At 37.5% G+C, this 14,104-nt stretch overlaps 2 protein-coding genes across 9 annotated transcripts in view; one reads left to right on the top strand and one right to left on the bottom strand.

Moving 5' to 3' along the window:
- Positions 1 to 6,200, top strand: part of trpm6 (transient receptor potential cation channel, subfamily M, member 6) — a 42,259-nt gene extending 36,059 nt beyond the window's left edge. For 6 of the 8 annotated variants that reach the window (XM_017452334.2, XM_017452336.3, XM_017452335.3 and 3 more), the window contains 13 exons: positions 515 to 591; positions 697 to 805; positions 920 to 966; positions 1,194 to 1,258; positions 1,412 to 1,437; positions 1,543 to 1,593; positions 1,719 to 1,784; positions 2,047 to 2,336; positions 3,280 to 3,362; positions 3,569 to 3,774; positions 3,876 to 3,927; positions 4,816 to 4,925; positions 5,562 to 6,200. In XM_017452334.2, coding sequence (XP_017307823.1) covers positions 515 to 591; positions 697 to 805; positions 920 to 966; positions 1,194 to 1,258; positions 1,412 to 1,437; positions 1,543 to 1,593; positions 1,719 to 1,784; positions 2,047 to 2,336; positions 3,280 to 3,362; positions 3,569 to 3,774; positions 3,876 to 3,927; positions 4,816 to 4,925; positions 5,562 to 5,623 — 1,244 coding nt within the window. In that variant the 3' untranslated portion in view covers positions 5,624 to 6,200. Of the gene's footprint in view, positions 1 to 514; positions 592 to 696; positions 806 to 919; positions 967 to 1,193; positions 1,259 to 1,411; positions 1,438 to 1,542; positions 1,594 to 1,718; positions 1,785 to 2,046; positions 2,337 to 3,279; positions 3,363 to 3,568; positions 3,775 to 3,875; positions 3,928 to 4,815; positions 4,926 to 5,561 lie in introns of those variants that run through there. The other 2 variants (XR_006980846.2, XR_008393210.1) reach the window with 2 other exon arrangements.
- rorb (RAR-related orphan receptor B) overlaps positions 5,994 to 14,104 on the bottom strand; it is a 43,025-nt gene continuing 34,914 nt past the window's right edge. Inside the window, exon 10 of the mRNA XM_017451281.3 lies at positions 5,994 to 13,736. Coding sequence (XP_017306770.1) covers positions 13,578 to 13,736 — 159 coding nt within the window. The 3' untranslated portion in view covers positions 5,994 to 13,577. The remainder of the gene's footprint in view (positions 13,737 to 14,104) is intronic.

Below are 14,104 nucleotides of genomic sequence, written 5' to 3'. Positions count from 1 at the left end.
TGTCTTGCTAACTGAGACGCTAAACTCATTTTAAACAGATTCATTTTAAGGTTGACTCTTAGTATTCAAAGCCTGGAATCAGTGAATCGACTCTTTTGGGGACAAGCTTCGACGTGAAGCCAAAAGCAGGATGGCGACTTGATACTCGAGAGATATTAAAAATATACTGTATATTGTGTATGCTAAGAAACATTATGCTACCACTGAAACACTGCATAATGCACATGCTTCGATTAGTCTCATAGACTAATCAATAATTCCAGACCACATTTCATTGTCATACATATTACTAACGTTTTGGCCAAAGTATCAAGAAATAATGCTTTATGATAGACCAACAGTGTAGTTTTCTTTGTTTCTGCCATTTTCATCAAATGCATTTGTAGTCTATGTGACGTGAAGTAGCGCTGTACAGCATGATTCATAAGCAGTCCAGCTAATCGAAAATGGAATTTGTTGCCAAATACTGAAGTAGTTTATGTTTATTTAAGTTTATTTATCCTGTCACTGACAGATCTCTATAAAATCTTCGAAAGAAAGCGATCGTTTAGCCGGAAGTGTGTCAAAATCAAAGAAGGAGAAGCAACCGATGTAAGAAAAGCCATTTTAAAAAAATGATATATATTTATATATCTGTGCCTTAAACCACTTTATTTCCATACCATCATAAACTGTGCCGTAACCTTGGCTACACAGGTGAGAAGATTGGAAAGGGATTCGAGCCGGCGGAGCAGACGGAAAGGGAAGGGAATGGCTGGACGTAAATTCCGATCATCTGGCAGTCTTAGTCATCTTTCTCAGCTCAGTACGTTCATTACTTATTTATATCTACAGTAGTATAATTCAAAACCAGAACGAATGCAGTGACCTTGAGTCATGTGGTCATTTTATTTTAAAATGTCATTGTGTTCATTTTTAGATTTCGATCACGTGGATTTCTTACAGAAATCATTCACTTTGGGTCAGGTGAGAACTTTTTTTTTTTTTTTTTTTTTTTTTTTTTTTTTTTTTAAAGCATGTCCTGCTTAATATTTGTGGTGAACACGAACAATGATATTCACACTCCCACTTGGACAAAGACACTTTTTATCAGAAGGATGCTGAAATAAGGGCAGGGATTTTAATTAGTTGACGTTAATTATGTTTTTATTAGTTGACATTTTAATAACTGATGATAAGATTATCTCCACCAGAACACAAGGAGCCCCAGCCAGTCAGTATCGAACAGCTGGGCGCGCTCAGTCAGCCGTCGTTCCTCGTAAGTCGCGCATCACAAAAATGCACACACACTATTACTCACATTACTGCTGTTAATAATACATTTTTTACACGTTGAAATTTTGATTTAATCTTCAATCAGACCTAATTGTCTTTACTAAAATGTATATAATTGTTTGTGTGTGTCGTGCAGAGTACAGAGCTGGGTAGCAGTTGAACGTAAGTATTCATCTTTAGAATTATTATTTCAATAATCATAGTGTTTGAAAGTCACATCCTCTTTGTCTTTGTTCCGAATTGCTGAACTGTCTGCTGCTGTTTCAGCTCGAACTTCTGTGTTCAAGTCAACGGAAGATTTGGACCCACATTACTCGGGCAAGTTTGGCTCGGCTTACGCCGTATTTATTTTTCCATGCCTGGCTGTCAGTTAAAAGAGGCCCGCTGTGACTCATGGTCTTAGTATGTGATCTAGACTGACTTTTGTTTGCTATATTTTGCAGCTATGGAAAGGAACAACCTGATGAGATTGGCACACACGATACCATTCACACCGGTGTCCCTGCTGGGTGAGTTACACGATACTGTTTACCCGAGAAAATGCACTGATCTGTTATTGGACTTTATATCCTACCACAGCACTGTTGTTTTCTTCAATTTGATTGGTCAGATTGTTGTTGTTTTTTTAAAAAAAATTAAAAATCAGTCTCGCTAGTGGATTCAAACGATTAAATTCTTCATTTAAGAGAATCTGCTCTTCACCATGCTCCTTAAGTCATTCCTTCTTTGGTAGGTATTAACGTTGAATTGGTATCTTTTCTGGCTGTCTAGGAGGAGAGGAGGTGTACATCTACGCTCTGGAGGAGTCGGAACCGGACTCCATGCTCTCCAGCACCTCCTCGTGGTGTCAGAGAGGTCATGCGGCTGTGGTGCAGCCCGTGTCGGACCAGGGAGCGCTGGATGGTGGGCTACGCAATGCTCAGTGGGTGCTGTGCACCTGGGCCGAGGATGACGTGCTCAGACCCGGCTGTGTGTACGTGGTCAAGTCCTTCCGTGAAGAGGTGGTGCACACGTGGCAGACCGAGTTCCCCAACAACACCGCCCTTCATCTCTGCTTAAGGGTAACAAAAACTGTTCAGATTATGATGTATTATCCATATTATTCATTATTATCCATCCATCATGTCATATGACACATGTTTATGACAATTCTATGTACTGCCCTGAGTTTAAAAAAAAAAAAAAGAAACTTCCCTTAGTTTAATGTTTCCTCTTCAAAAAAAAGTTGTTACCTAAGAATGTGTGTGATTGTGGCATTATTAGTTTGATTCTGTTCCATTATATTCTCATTTTCTGTTCTATTCTGCCATTCTCTTTCTATTTTATTGTATTCTGTCATATTCTATTCTATTCTAATAAAATGTTCGATTCAAATTTGTCATGTTCTAGTTTTTCGTATTCCCTTCTATTCTCTTATAATGTATTCTATTATTGTCATAATTACCTATTTTATTCTGCCATTCTCTTCTATTCTATGCCTGTATTTTAGTCTATTTTGTCTTAATATATGCTATTCTGGCATATTCTATTCTATTCTATTCATAATGTATGTTCTATTCTGTCATGTTCCCCTCTATTCTTTTGTATTCTATTATATTGTCATAATTATCTATTCTATTCTGACATTCTATAATATTCTGCCATGTAATATTCTATACTGTGATCTGTTTTATTCTGTAATAATGTATTCTCTTCGGTGATTATATTTTCTGTCATAATATATTCTAATCTATTCTATATTTTATTCTATATATTTTTTTTATCCACAATGTCTCTTGCTCTGTTCTGTTCTGTTCTGTTGTGTTTTATACTATTCTAGTCGTCTAGTCTATTCTATATTGTACGGTCCTGTTATGTTTTCCTGTTTCTGTCCATAAGGCAGTCTGTTTTATTCTGATCTGTCATTCAGTTCTGTTATGCTCTGCTCGTTTGTATTCTATTGTTTCATTATGCATTTTATATTGTTTCGTATTCTCTTTTCTATCTCGTGCTCTATTCTTGTAGGAAATCCAGCAGCAGAGAGCAGCCCAAAAGCTCACGCAGGTCTTCAATCAAGTCAAGCCCAGCTCTATTGCTCATTCGCCCAGGTTAGTTAAAACACTGCAGGAGTGTGCATGTGTGGGTGCTTCTAGAGTCCATATGTAAATAAAAACGTGCCTTCATTTAAATAATATAAAAAAGAAATAACAAGTAATCTTATTGACTAATAGCCAAGGATTTTATTTTATTTTTTAAAGAGGCTTTATACTGAAATAATGACAGTTTGTGTGCATGTATGTGTGTGTGTATTTAGATTTCTGGATGTGTCCCTGCTTTTCTGGCAGTCTAAAGGCCAGTGGCTTACCATTGAGAAGAGTATGAGCGGTGACTACATGAAGTACAACAATAAAACAGGAGAAGAAATCACACCCTCTTGTGGCCTGGAAGAGACAGTGTTGGCTTTCTCACACTGGACTTATGAGTATACAGGCAGAGAGCTGCTGGTACTTGACTTGCAAGGTCTATATATTGTCTTTATTTATATGTACTTGTCTCTATATACACAATTCCTGTCATGATGTTAAACATGAATGTTCTATTAATGCTGTGGCTTTGCTCAGGTGTGGGGATGGAGCTGACGGAGCCCTCTGTGATCAGAGCAGTCGATAAAAGGTTAGTTTTCCGAGAAGAGATATTGTGCAACTTAAGTAGAATATGCTAGGCAGACGTTCATTTTTAGCCGTCTTTCAATATTTAACCAATCAGCTCACACAAGTACAGGGTGTCCGAAAAGTCAACTTTTAAAAGAAAGTTAATAACGATTGTTTATAACCGCTATGCCATAAGTGAGAACAGGAAATAAACAGACACACAGATGTTCCACGACATTAAATGATGTTTTACTATAAATGAATAGATAGCATGTCATTTTCCTGTCAGTTGGGCTGAGGCACAAAGTAAGGGTTCTTTTGACCAATGTGAACAAAAAACAGTGTAGAAAACAAGAAGAGAGCAAACCGAAACCAGGTATCAACATCCGATTCCAAAACCAATAAGGACTTGGCGAAAGGCATAAATCACCAAAGGAAAGGCAGCGTCATACACAAGAAGGCTTTCCGGAACAACAAGGGTGCAGAACATATATGAATGAGAGGCAAAAACACTGTAAAGCTTCAGCCAAAGCTCTAGGCCAGGGGTGTCCAATCTTATCTAGAACGTACCGGTGCTTGGTTGGAATGAAAACCTGCACCCACAGCCCTTTGCGGATAAGATTGGGCACCCCTGCTCCAGGCCATGTGCTTTTATATTGTGCAAACAGGAATTGGGTAAAGAGGACATAGCTAGAGCTCTGGTGATGGTGCCCTCTGGTGGTTTGGATGGGAACTGTCCGGCCTGGGTGTTAAATTTAATCAATTAAAAAAATGTTGAATGTCGGCAAATTGCCGTGGAAGCACATGCTGTTAAAGAAAAATAATCCAGTTTCTTTCTTATCTGTAGCCTTCAGCTGAAATCTGATTTTCTTGTGTGTATGGTGGATGAGTATGATGGTTGTTTTTGTAGCTCATTCAGGGATTTGCCGTTTGGCTCAACCAATTTGGATGAGGACGCAGTCCGGAGCTTTGTCCACAAACATACCTGCAACTCGTGCTGCGAGAAACTTGGACTTACAGGTCAGCACTTGTGTTCTCTCTCTCTCTCTCTCTCTCTCTCTCTCTCTCGCTCTCTCTCTCGCTCACTCACTCAGCCGGTGTGTCTGAACTACTGAACTAGTGTCATGTAGTGAATAATACAACAGCAAACTCCGAATCAAACAAGTATAAAACTTCATTTTGTTAAACCAGAAGGTGAGAAAACAACAACAACAAAAACAACAACATAAAAAAAGAAAAGCTTAATGAGCTGGAAATCATTGCATCAGCATGACTACAAAAGCACGCAACGTGGAGGCGGGGCTTCCAATGTTTGGCATGTTGAGAGCTGTCTTTGATTACATATTTAATAGCCCTTTGTGCGTTCACTTTGATTAGATATTAATCGTTCTCTCAAAGATGAGACGAGTCGACAGTCTCGTATCGAGAGAGCGCTCTTTTCAGAAGTGCGGGAGACAAAAACAAATAAACACACACAAAAAAAATCCACAGTACTTTTTCAGCGGTTCGTACATGCTTTTTTTTTCATTTCTTTTCAAGAAGCACACTGAATCAAAACATATTATTCATTATAAATCTTTGTATTGGATCTCATCTATTGTCATTCATTTATTCATGCCTATTATGTTTTGTGTGTGTGTGTGTTTGGCTCATCAGATATGCGGAACAGCAGCAATCATCACATGCCAGTCTCTGAAGAGTATATCAGTACAGTTTGACCTTTGCCCCAGACTTCTTTTTTTTTCTCTCTTTTAACCATAATGCGAAGAAACACAAAGCACTCCATGTCATATTGTTCATGCCCCCCCCTTTTTTTTTTGTTTACACAAACTCTGACTTCGGCCATGTGTTCATTACTCATATGAAAGCTTGAAGGACTCCGTTAATCAACGGGAAAGATTTGTACAAATATCTAACAACATTGTGGCAGTCTAGATTTTCTAAAACATTTCATGAGTGTACAGAAACAGAAACTGCACATAAACTGTTGATTTGAGGAGCCAATATTGCTTTTCTGTTAAAAAACTTAAAAGTTAGCAATAAGCTGATGATATGATCATCTGATCCATCTGCATTTCTAAACATTAACCGATGCTCTGTATCTGCATGTATTGCCATGCTGCTACATGATTGGCTGATCGGATAAGTGCATGCATGAGCAGACGCGGTGTTCCTATTAAAGTGGCCAGTAAGTGTGTATACCCTTAATGGTGTGAATACAAATCACAAGGAAGTACCAACAACGTTCATGGTTTAAGCTTAAATAAAAACGAGCCAGAGGTTGTGTCCATAAAATTGTCTTTAATTCTTTTCCCCCACAAAGAAATGTCTACAAAAGCGATAAAATATCCTTTAACAAAAGTCCTTTTGCCTGCTATGTACAACTCGGAGGAGACAATTCAAGAGCTCGATTACATTTGCACACATTTTATTCCACAAAGCTGTGGTTAAACCCCATAAAACACACACATTCACACAATCGGTCCTTTTGCACTCAAATGCTTCACACTTCTTATTTTCATACATACACAACACACACACACACACACACACACACTTGGCAAGTTACCCTGTTCTTCCTGCCCTCACCCGTCCCTGTGTCTTTGCAGCCTTGTGTCACCAAGGCTGCGTCATTCGAAATGACAAACCGTTTGTCGTGTTTTGAATTCCCCGCTTTGATTGGTCCCCAAGTAAATGATGCATTCTTTATATTTACTCCTTAAGCGCCATTTAGCTTCATTGCACCCCAGCTATGGCACGTCAAGAGAAGAAAAAAAAAATCCAAATGAGCAGCACTTTCTAATTCATAAATTGATCACTGATTTTAAAACAAACACAAAAGAGATGTTTTCTGATGCAGGGTGTTGCACGTCCAGGGGTGTACAAACATATATATGAACGTGTAACATGTTTCTTCATGTTGGGGCATCTGTAGTGTGCAGCGACAGAAAAAAAAAGTTGTTATGGGCAAATATCTCATTGAAAGGTGATTACAACAGTAAAAAAACAACAACAACAAAAAACAAAAAAAACACCACAGTTACTTTGATTTGTGCTGAAACAATTCCGAGTACTTTCCAAAAGTCCATGTCCAAGAACTGTTTATATTTCAAATACGTTATTAAATAAACAAACTGTTATTCAAGAGTACATTATTTAAACTTGAAGATTTAGCTAGTTTAGCATGTCACGCAATTCAAATTAGTGCAATGTTAGCTGGCGTCATCTCAACAAATAACATGAGTTCAAATGAGAAAATAATGTGATGTTATGTTATCAATTCTGGTCCATCCGAATACGCAGTCATTGGTCGGTTAGTAATCAGATTAACGTGCTACAGAGACCAAGTTATGTGTAATGTTGTGGAACTTTCTAGATCCAGTTATATGTTATAGCAGACTCTCTTTCTCTTTCTCTTGCTCGAACTGAATAATATTATTTTAAAAAATGCAGCTTTAACTCTGACTTATACAAAGCACTAAAACTGGAGACTCCTTCCATAAACACCGATCAAGTCCGTGTGCAGCCGGGAATACTGTCACAGCTACTCGAGACCTCAACAACGCCGCAGTATACATTTCTGTAAAAATTACGTTAGTAAAGATTCTCAGCAGTTTTAACACAGAAACAGGGACAAACGCATTGAAAATAATAAAAATGAACATCTGATATTGACTCGATATTAATAAGAAAAACGGCGGCTATAATGAATATTCAGACAGCCTGATTTTGATGGCTTAAGTATGATAAAATAGAAACAGTTCTTAGTAGCACGCTTATGACTTTTGGTTCCTGTAGTACACTACGCTTCATTTTAGTTGTTAAAGTATATAGAATTATCGATACAGAAAAAACAAAACTGCCTTGTTTGAGGCTTTTAAGTCCTTCATAAAACTATTTCAGTGCCTGTTAGGTTCTTCAGTTCAGATGAAAATGCATATATATGTGTGTGACAGTAGACTGAACAGGGTAATATGTATTCAATCGTATTATATAACATCCACAACAACACCCCACCCCAACCCCTGACCCCTGACCCCGACAGTATCACGCTATCAAACACAAAAGCCCAACCGTTTTCTTCTTCTTCTTCTTCTTCCCCCCGTTCCATTGCCATGAAACAGCATGCAAGGATATCCGAACAACAGGCTAGGACTTAATATATCAAAATCAGGATAATAACAAAATAAAAATAATCTTACAATGCAAATGGGACAGAACGTCAGTGTCCGGTTATTGCTACAGTTACCTAAAACAGTGTTAAACAGTTCTCTTACAGTGTGACTGCTCCTAAACCGTGAAAAAAAAAAAAAAAAACACCTTCAGCGCCTTCTTCATTTACTGAGCGTCAAAATGGATCTGGAGCTTATTCATCATAATCATACACTCTATAAATAAACTAACTTACATAGAGATCATAGGAAAAGCATAATAATAATAATAATAATTACAGCATTCTTTTTTTCAAGCTCTCTTTTCTGTTTCAAGTGCTTTCATCATTTTTATCAGTATTTACAGGCTTCTGGGCCTTTCACGAGTAGGGCCTAATAATTTTGAGTATTTAACCTGTCAGCAGTATGCACACACACACACACACCCACACACACATGCCAAAACCTTGTCTGGGTAGGTCTCATTTCAGGCAGTATTTCAGAAATCTTAAAGATTATAGATTCTTTTTTTTTCTTGAAAATGTCCATTTTCTTTTTTTTTTCTTTTCTTTTTTTTTTTTTTTTAAAATAGGGAGTCTCTTTCTTATTGAAAATAACAAAAGGTGAAGTCCCTGAGATGGATGCTTTCAGGTCGCATCCAGATGTGATTGTCTTGAATAAGAAAAAAAGTCGAGCGCTTAGAGAAAACCCACCGAAGCACATTACTGAGGGAACATCAGCTATCTGTTGTAGAACATTTCAGCATGTGAAGTGTGTGTGTATATCCTCAGCACTGTACTACCTTCAGCGTGTAATCCGTAAGTGCTGTCTTATTCATTCGTTCCATCGTTTTCATCTAAATTTACTGATTGCACGACGCACTAGTATCCGCTTATAGTGTGAATGAAACAGCGTTGCAGCCGCCAAAACCTGGAAATTGGTGCTATGGCTTTGTGGCTTGTTCTAAACAGGTTGAAGCCAATATCAGTAATCGTATACAGTGGTGCTTGAATGTTTGTGAACCCTTTAGAAGTCTGTATATTGCTGCATAAATATGACCTCGAACATAATTAGACTGTCACACAAGTCCTAAAAGTAGATAAAGAGAACCCAGTTAAACAAATGAGACAAAAATATTATACTTGGTCATTTATTTATTGAGCAAAATGATCCAATGTTACATATCTGTGTAAAAAAAAAAAAAAAGTATGTGAACCTTTGGGTTCAGTATCTGGTGTGAGCCGCTTGTGCAGCAATAACTGCAGATAAACGTTTGCGGTAACTGTTGATCAGTCCTGCACATCGGCTTGGAGGAATTTTAGCTCGTTCCTCAGTACAGAACAGCTTCAACTCTGGGATGTTGGTGGGTTTCCTCACATGAACTGCTTGCTTCAGATCCTTCCACAACATTTCTATTGGATTAAGGTCAGGACTTTGACTTGGCCATTCCAAAACATTAACTTAATTCTTATTTAACCGTTCTTTGGTAGAACGACTTGTGTGTTTAGGGTTGTTGTCTTGCTGCATGACTTTCCCTTGAGATTCAGTTCACGGACAAATGTCCTGACATTTTCCTTTAGAAAACGGTGTAATTCGGAATTTATTGTTCCATCAATGATGGCAAACCGTCCTGTCACAGGTGCAGCAAAACAGACCCAAACCATGAGACTACCACCACCATGTTTCACAGATGGGGTAAGGTTCTTATGCTGAAATGCAGTGTTTTCCTTTTTCCAAACATTACACTTCTCATTTTAATCAAAAATTCTACTTTGTTCTCATCTGTTCACAAAACATTTTTTAAATAGCTTTCTAACTTGTCCATGTGATCTTTAGCAAACTGCAGGCAGGCAGCAATGTTCTTTAGGAGAGCAGTGACTTTCTCCTTGCAATCCTTCCATGCACACCAATGTTGTTCAGTGTTCTCCTGATGGTGGACTCATGAACATTAACATTAATCCAATGTGAGAAAGGCATTTAGTTGCTTAGAAGTTACCCTGAGTTCCTTTATGACCTCGCAGACTATTACACATCTTTCTCTTGGAGTGATCTTAGTTGGTCGATCACTCCCGGGGAGGGTAACAATAGCCTTGAATTTATTCCAATTGTACACAATCTGTCTGACTGTGGATTGGTGGAGTCCAAACTCTTTAGAGATGGTTTTCTAACCTTTTCCAGCATGATGAGCTTCAACAACTCTTTTTTTCTGCAGTCCTCAGAAATCTCCTTTGTTCATGCCATGATACACTTCCACAGTCAAGTGTTGTGAAGATCAGACTCTGATCGATCCCTGTTCTTTAAATAAATCAGGGTGCTCACTCACACCTGATCGTCATCCCATTGATGGAAAACACCTGACTCTAATTTCACCTTCAAATTAACTGCAAATCCTAGAGGTTGACATACTTTTGCCACTCACAGATATGTCATATTGGATCATTTTCCTTAATAAATAAATGACCAAGTATAATATTGTTGTCTCATTTGTTTAATTGAGATCTCTTGATCTACTTTTAGGACTTGTGAGAAAATCTGTTTTTGGTCATATAATTCAGATATATAGAACAAACTTTCAAGCACCACTGTATGTAAGGAATAAACAAAACACAACAGGGTGTGCAGTTATAAGAAAATATTCAACTACAGGGTTTTATTCCACTTACACCGCAGCAATTTCCCAGTGCTACTCATTTTAGATTCATTTAAGCAGTGGTTCTCTTAAGCGGTGTCCATGAAGCACAGCCAGTTATTATATTTAGGGCTCCAAGCACCAAAGTAAACTCAGACCTATTGTGTTCTAGTAGTGGAAAGTTCAGGAATTGCAAGCTCTGTGGCTCGAAATATTTCAATAATGTTCATGAAATAAACCCATGCTCAAGGGGTCAGTGGAATTGATTTTACAGTTGAAGGGGCCTCTGGCTACAAAAAATATAGAGTGCATTACGTTTAACGTTGTGAAACTTCCACAAAATGACATCACGTTATAGCAGCTATAATGTTGATGCCTTTTAACCTCAAAATCCTGGAAATTGGTGTTATGGCTTTTTGGTCTTCCACGGGTTAAACTGTAGAACTGTGGAAGGAAAATTTTTTTCAAATCGCCATCGAGTGGTGTGAGATTGCTTTTTTAAAAATTTTTTTTATTTACTTTTGATCCTTAGAGGTACGTGTGAATAAAGGGGGTTATCGTAAAATTGCTTTTGCCTGAGAGAAATATCAATATTGTAAACTACGCAAGTATACAGATGACACCCGGACCTGCTTAGTTTTGTAGTACTGGAATTGTAAAAAATGAATAATACAAAGCTACATGATTGTCAAAGCTACAATATTGCTACTGCAGAGCGTCTGTAAGACAGCCAGGCTACAGAATATCATTTGAGGTTCGAAACATCTACGTACAAAAGACTCAACAAGCATGGCGTTAAGTTTCATTTGAAATGCCTGGAATGATGTGGCTTTCCAAAGTGTTCAGTCACTTTTTTGTAACATTGCAAGTCAAGATTGTGGCATTCCCCAACCCCCAAAACCCTAAAAAGTGTAGAATGTTTTACCTTTTTGTTTTTAGGAGTATAATTATGACCAAATTAACATGAGCTTTGTTGACAATACTTTTGATTTGGATGCAAATTAAATAATTGCCTACTTTCCATCCTCTACTTAGCAACTGACGATCAGTTTAACAAGTTATTGAACTGATTATTTATAGACAGCTACTATATATTTAGCAAGCTAGTTAAGTGACTATCTGTGGAGCTTTTAAAAGGCATCCATTATTTCCGTTTAGCTTGCAAATGTGACAGCCTACTAGCCTTAATTAAAAACAACAACAACAAAAAATTAATAGTAGGTCCTCGTTGCTGCGTTTCCTCAACAGCATGGGCAAATTTTACTCTGTAAAATTATAATAAATTATACAAATAAATAAACGATTTATTGGTCTGCGTCACTGCTAGGCTTATCTTGAATTTTAATTGAAATCCCCAGCTTAATCAGTTGTATGAATAAACCTGTGTAACGATTTTACAGACACTATTCTTCAGATTTTCCTTTGAACATGGTGATATTTATTTTGCATTTGAACTTCCTGCATTATTTTTTAGGGAGCCTGACACATTAAGTTCACTTAGCTGTCAGTGATAAGTTGGTGGACAAATGCTAACGTCATTAGCTCGCCCAATGGGCAAGTAAACGCTCCCGTGTGCTGCCCAGTCCCATGATTTGAGTGATTGAAAACCTAATTGACTGGTGGTTTGTTAGTTAGTTAAGTGTGCTAATACATAATGAGAGAAAAGAACTCCTTACCCTCTCCTGATAAAGTTTACGATGTAACACGTTGTGTTTGCTACCAAGACAAAAAGAGTTTTGTTTGAAAAAGTTACTAGCTACCTTTTGGTCATGTTAGTTGTTCCTTTTGTTGGATAAATGGCTTTTACTTGTGATAGTAGGCAGTTCCTCTAGCTACAGAAGTGTTGCTTGCAAAAAGACATTAATGTTAATGTAAAGACAATGATGATCAGAACATCTTCATATGAGCTAGTGTGATTTGCTTATCTGTTTTCTGCTTCATAAATAAAAATTATTTAAACTGCAGATGCAGATCTGCAGTTTTTTTTTCTTTTTTTTTTTACTGGATATTACCAAGGGCCTGTCATAAACTGATCTTGACTGAATGATTACTGCTTATTGACATTATTGCAGCGCTGACTGATGACGTGATGTTCAACCATAAGCATTTGCAAAATATATCTCTCTATATATCTTCTTATGGAAAAAAGATCAATAATCAATTATTGTTCTTCTCTTTAAAAAAAGAAAAAAAAAAGAAAAAATCATTTACATTTCTGTAGTTTCTAAACATTTCTGTAGCATCTATACATATCTACATGGCCCAGACAAGGCTTTTTTTTTTTTTTTAAACGTACCCAAAGTGAAATTGTCTCTAGTATAGTTTGACAGGTCTCTCTCAAATTATGTACATGTAAAACTACAAAAGAAAAGAAAAACAGATTTACACAAAGTACCGGCCTGTCGGGTTCCCGCTTATAAATTATGACTAGAATATAAACAGAATGTGGTTTAATACTGGAATATATCAGAACTAGGGAGTTACTAAATTATGTGATCCTCTTTGTCTGACCCTTGTGACCCTTGCCCCCCTTTTTCATATCACATTTCTGTAGATAAAGGTCAAATCAACTTACCGAATTAAATGAGAGCTTATTAAATGATTGCTCTAAAGCCTGTACATTTCTGGTCAGATCCTCACTAACAGGCGCATATATACATTCTTTTGACTGAATCGGTGAAACTGAAGTCGAATGCTTGAAGTGCTGGACATTCCTGAAGTTCTGTCATTATATTGTTGCTTCAGGTTGCTGTACGCCAACATCGCCATGTTGTCGAGGTGACCTAGTTAGCTCTGCCTCTTCTGCCTCAGTGGCTCAGCCCCCTGGAAGTTCTGCCATTGTGCTCCTGTCCCTTCATTAAATTAAAAAAACAAACAAAAAAAAAGCGTTTGTCACTTGGACATGACACTGGCCGCATCAGGATTGAAAAGCTCCTTGTAAAGTGGAGGGAAGAGCATGTTGACTGTTTCAGGGTGTAACTGCTGGAAGGCCTGAAGCTCCTCTGTGTGCAGGGTGCACAGTGCCGCTAGTGTGGGGATCCGACCAATCAGCTGTAAAGAAGGGACATCGTTATAGTAATCTGCTTTCACAACAAGACAGTACTATACTAGCAGACAGAGAGAAAAAAACCCCAGACCTTTTTAACACAAAGTGCTTTGCAAGGGTCAGAGGTTATGTGAACACGACACCACCGTGCTAACAGCATAAATAATAACACATGCAGTGGTTGAGCCATGACTTATAATAGCGTCTTCTTCTTCTTTTTAATTTTTTTTTAATTATTGTTTTTTATTGAAGTTTGTGAATTCACAGGACAATGTTCACCAAGATAAGGAAACTACTGCCAGAAACAAATGCCCATTTGCTGTAAAGTAAATAAAAAGAATACATTTTACAGTTAAACAGTACACGTTGGAAA

Source organism: Ictalurus punctatus, chromosome 22 (assembly GCF_001660625.3).
Source record: "Ictalurus punctatus breed USDA103 chromosome 22, Coco_2.0, whole genome shotgun sequence".
Classification (NCBI taxonomy): domain Eukaryota; kingdom Metazoa; phylum Chordata; class Actinopteri; order Siluriformes; family Ictaluridae; genus Ictalurus; species Ictalurus punctatus.
Note: the sequence above shows the minus strand (reverse complement) of the source record. Positions and strands in the feature narration are given on the sequence as shown.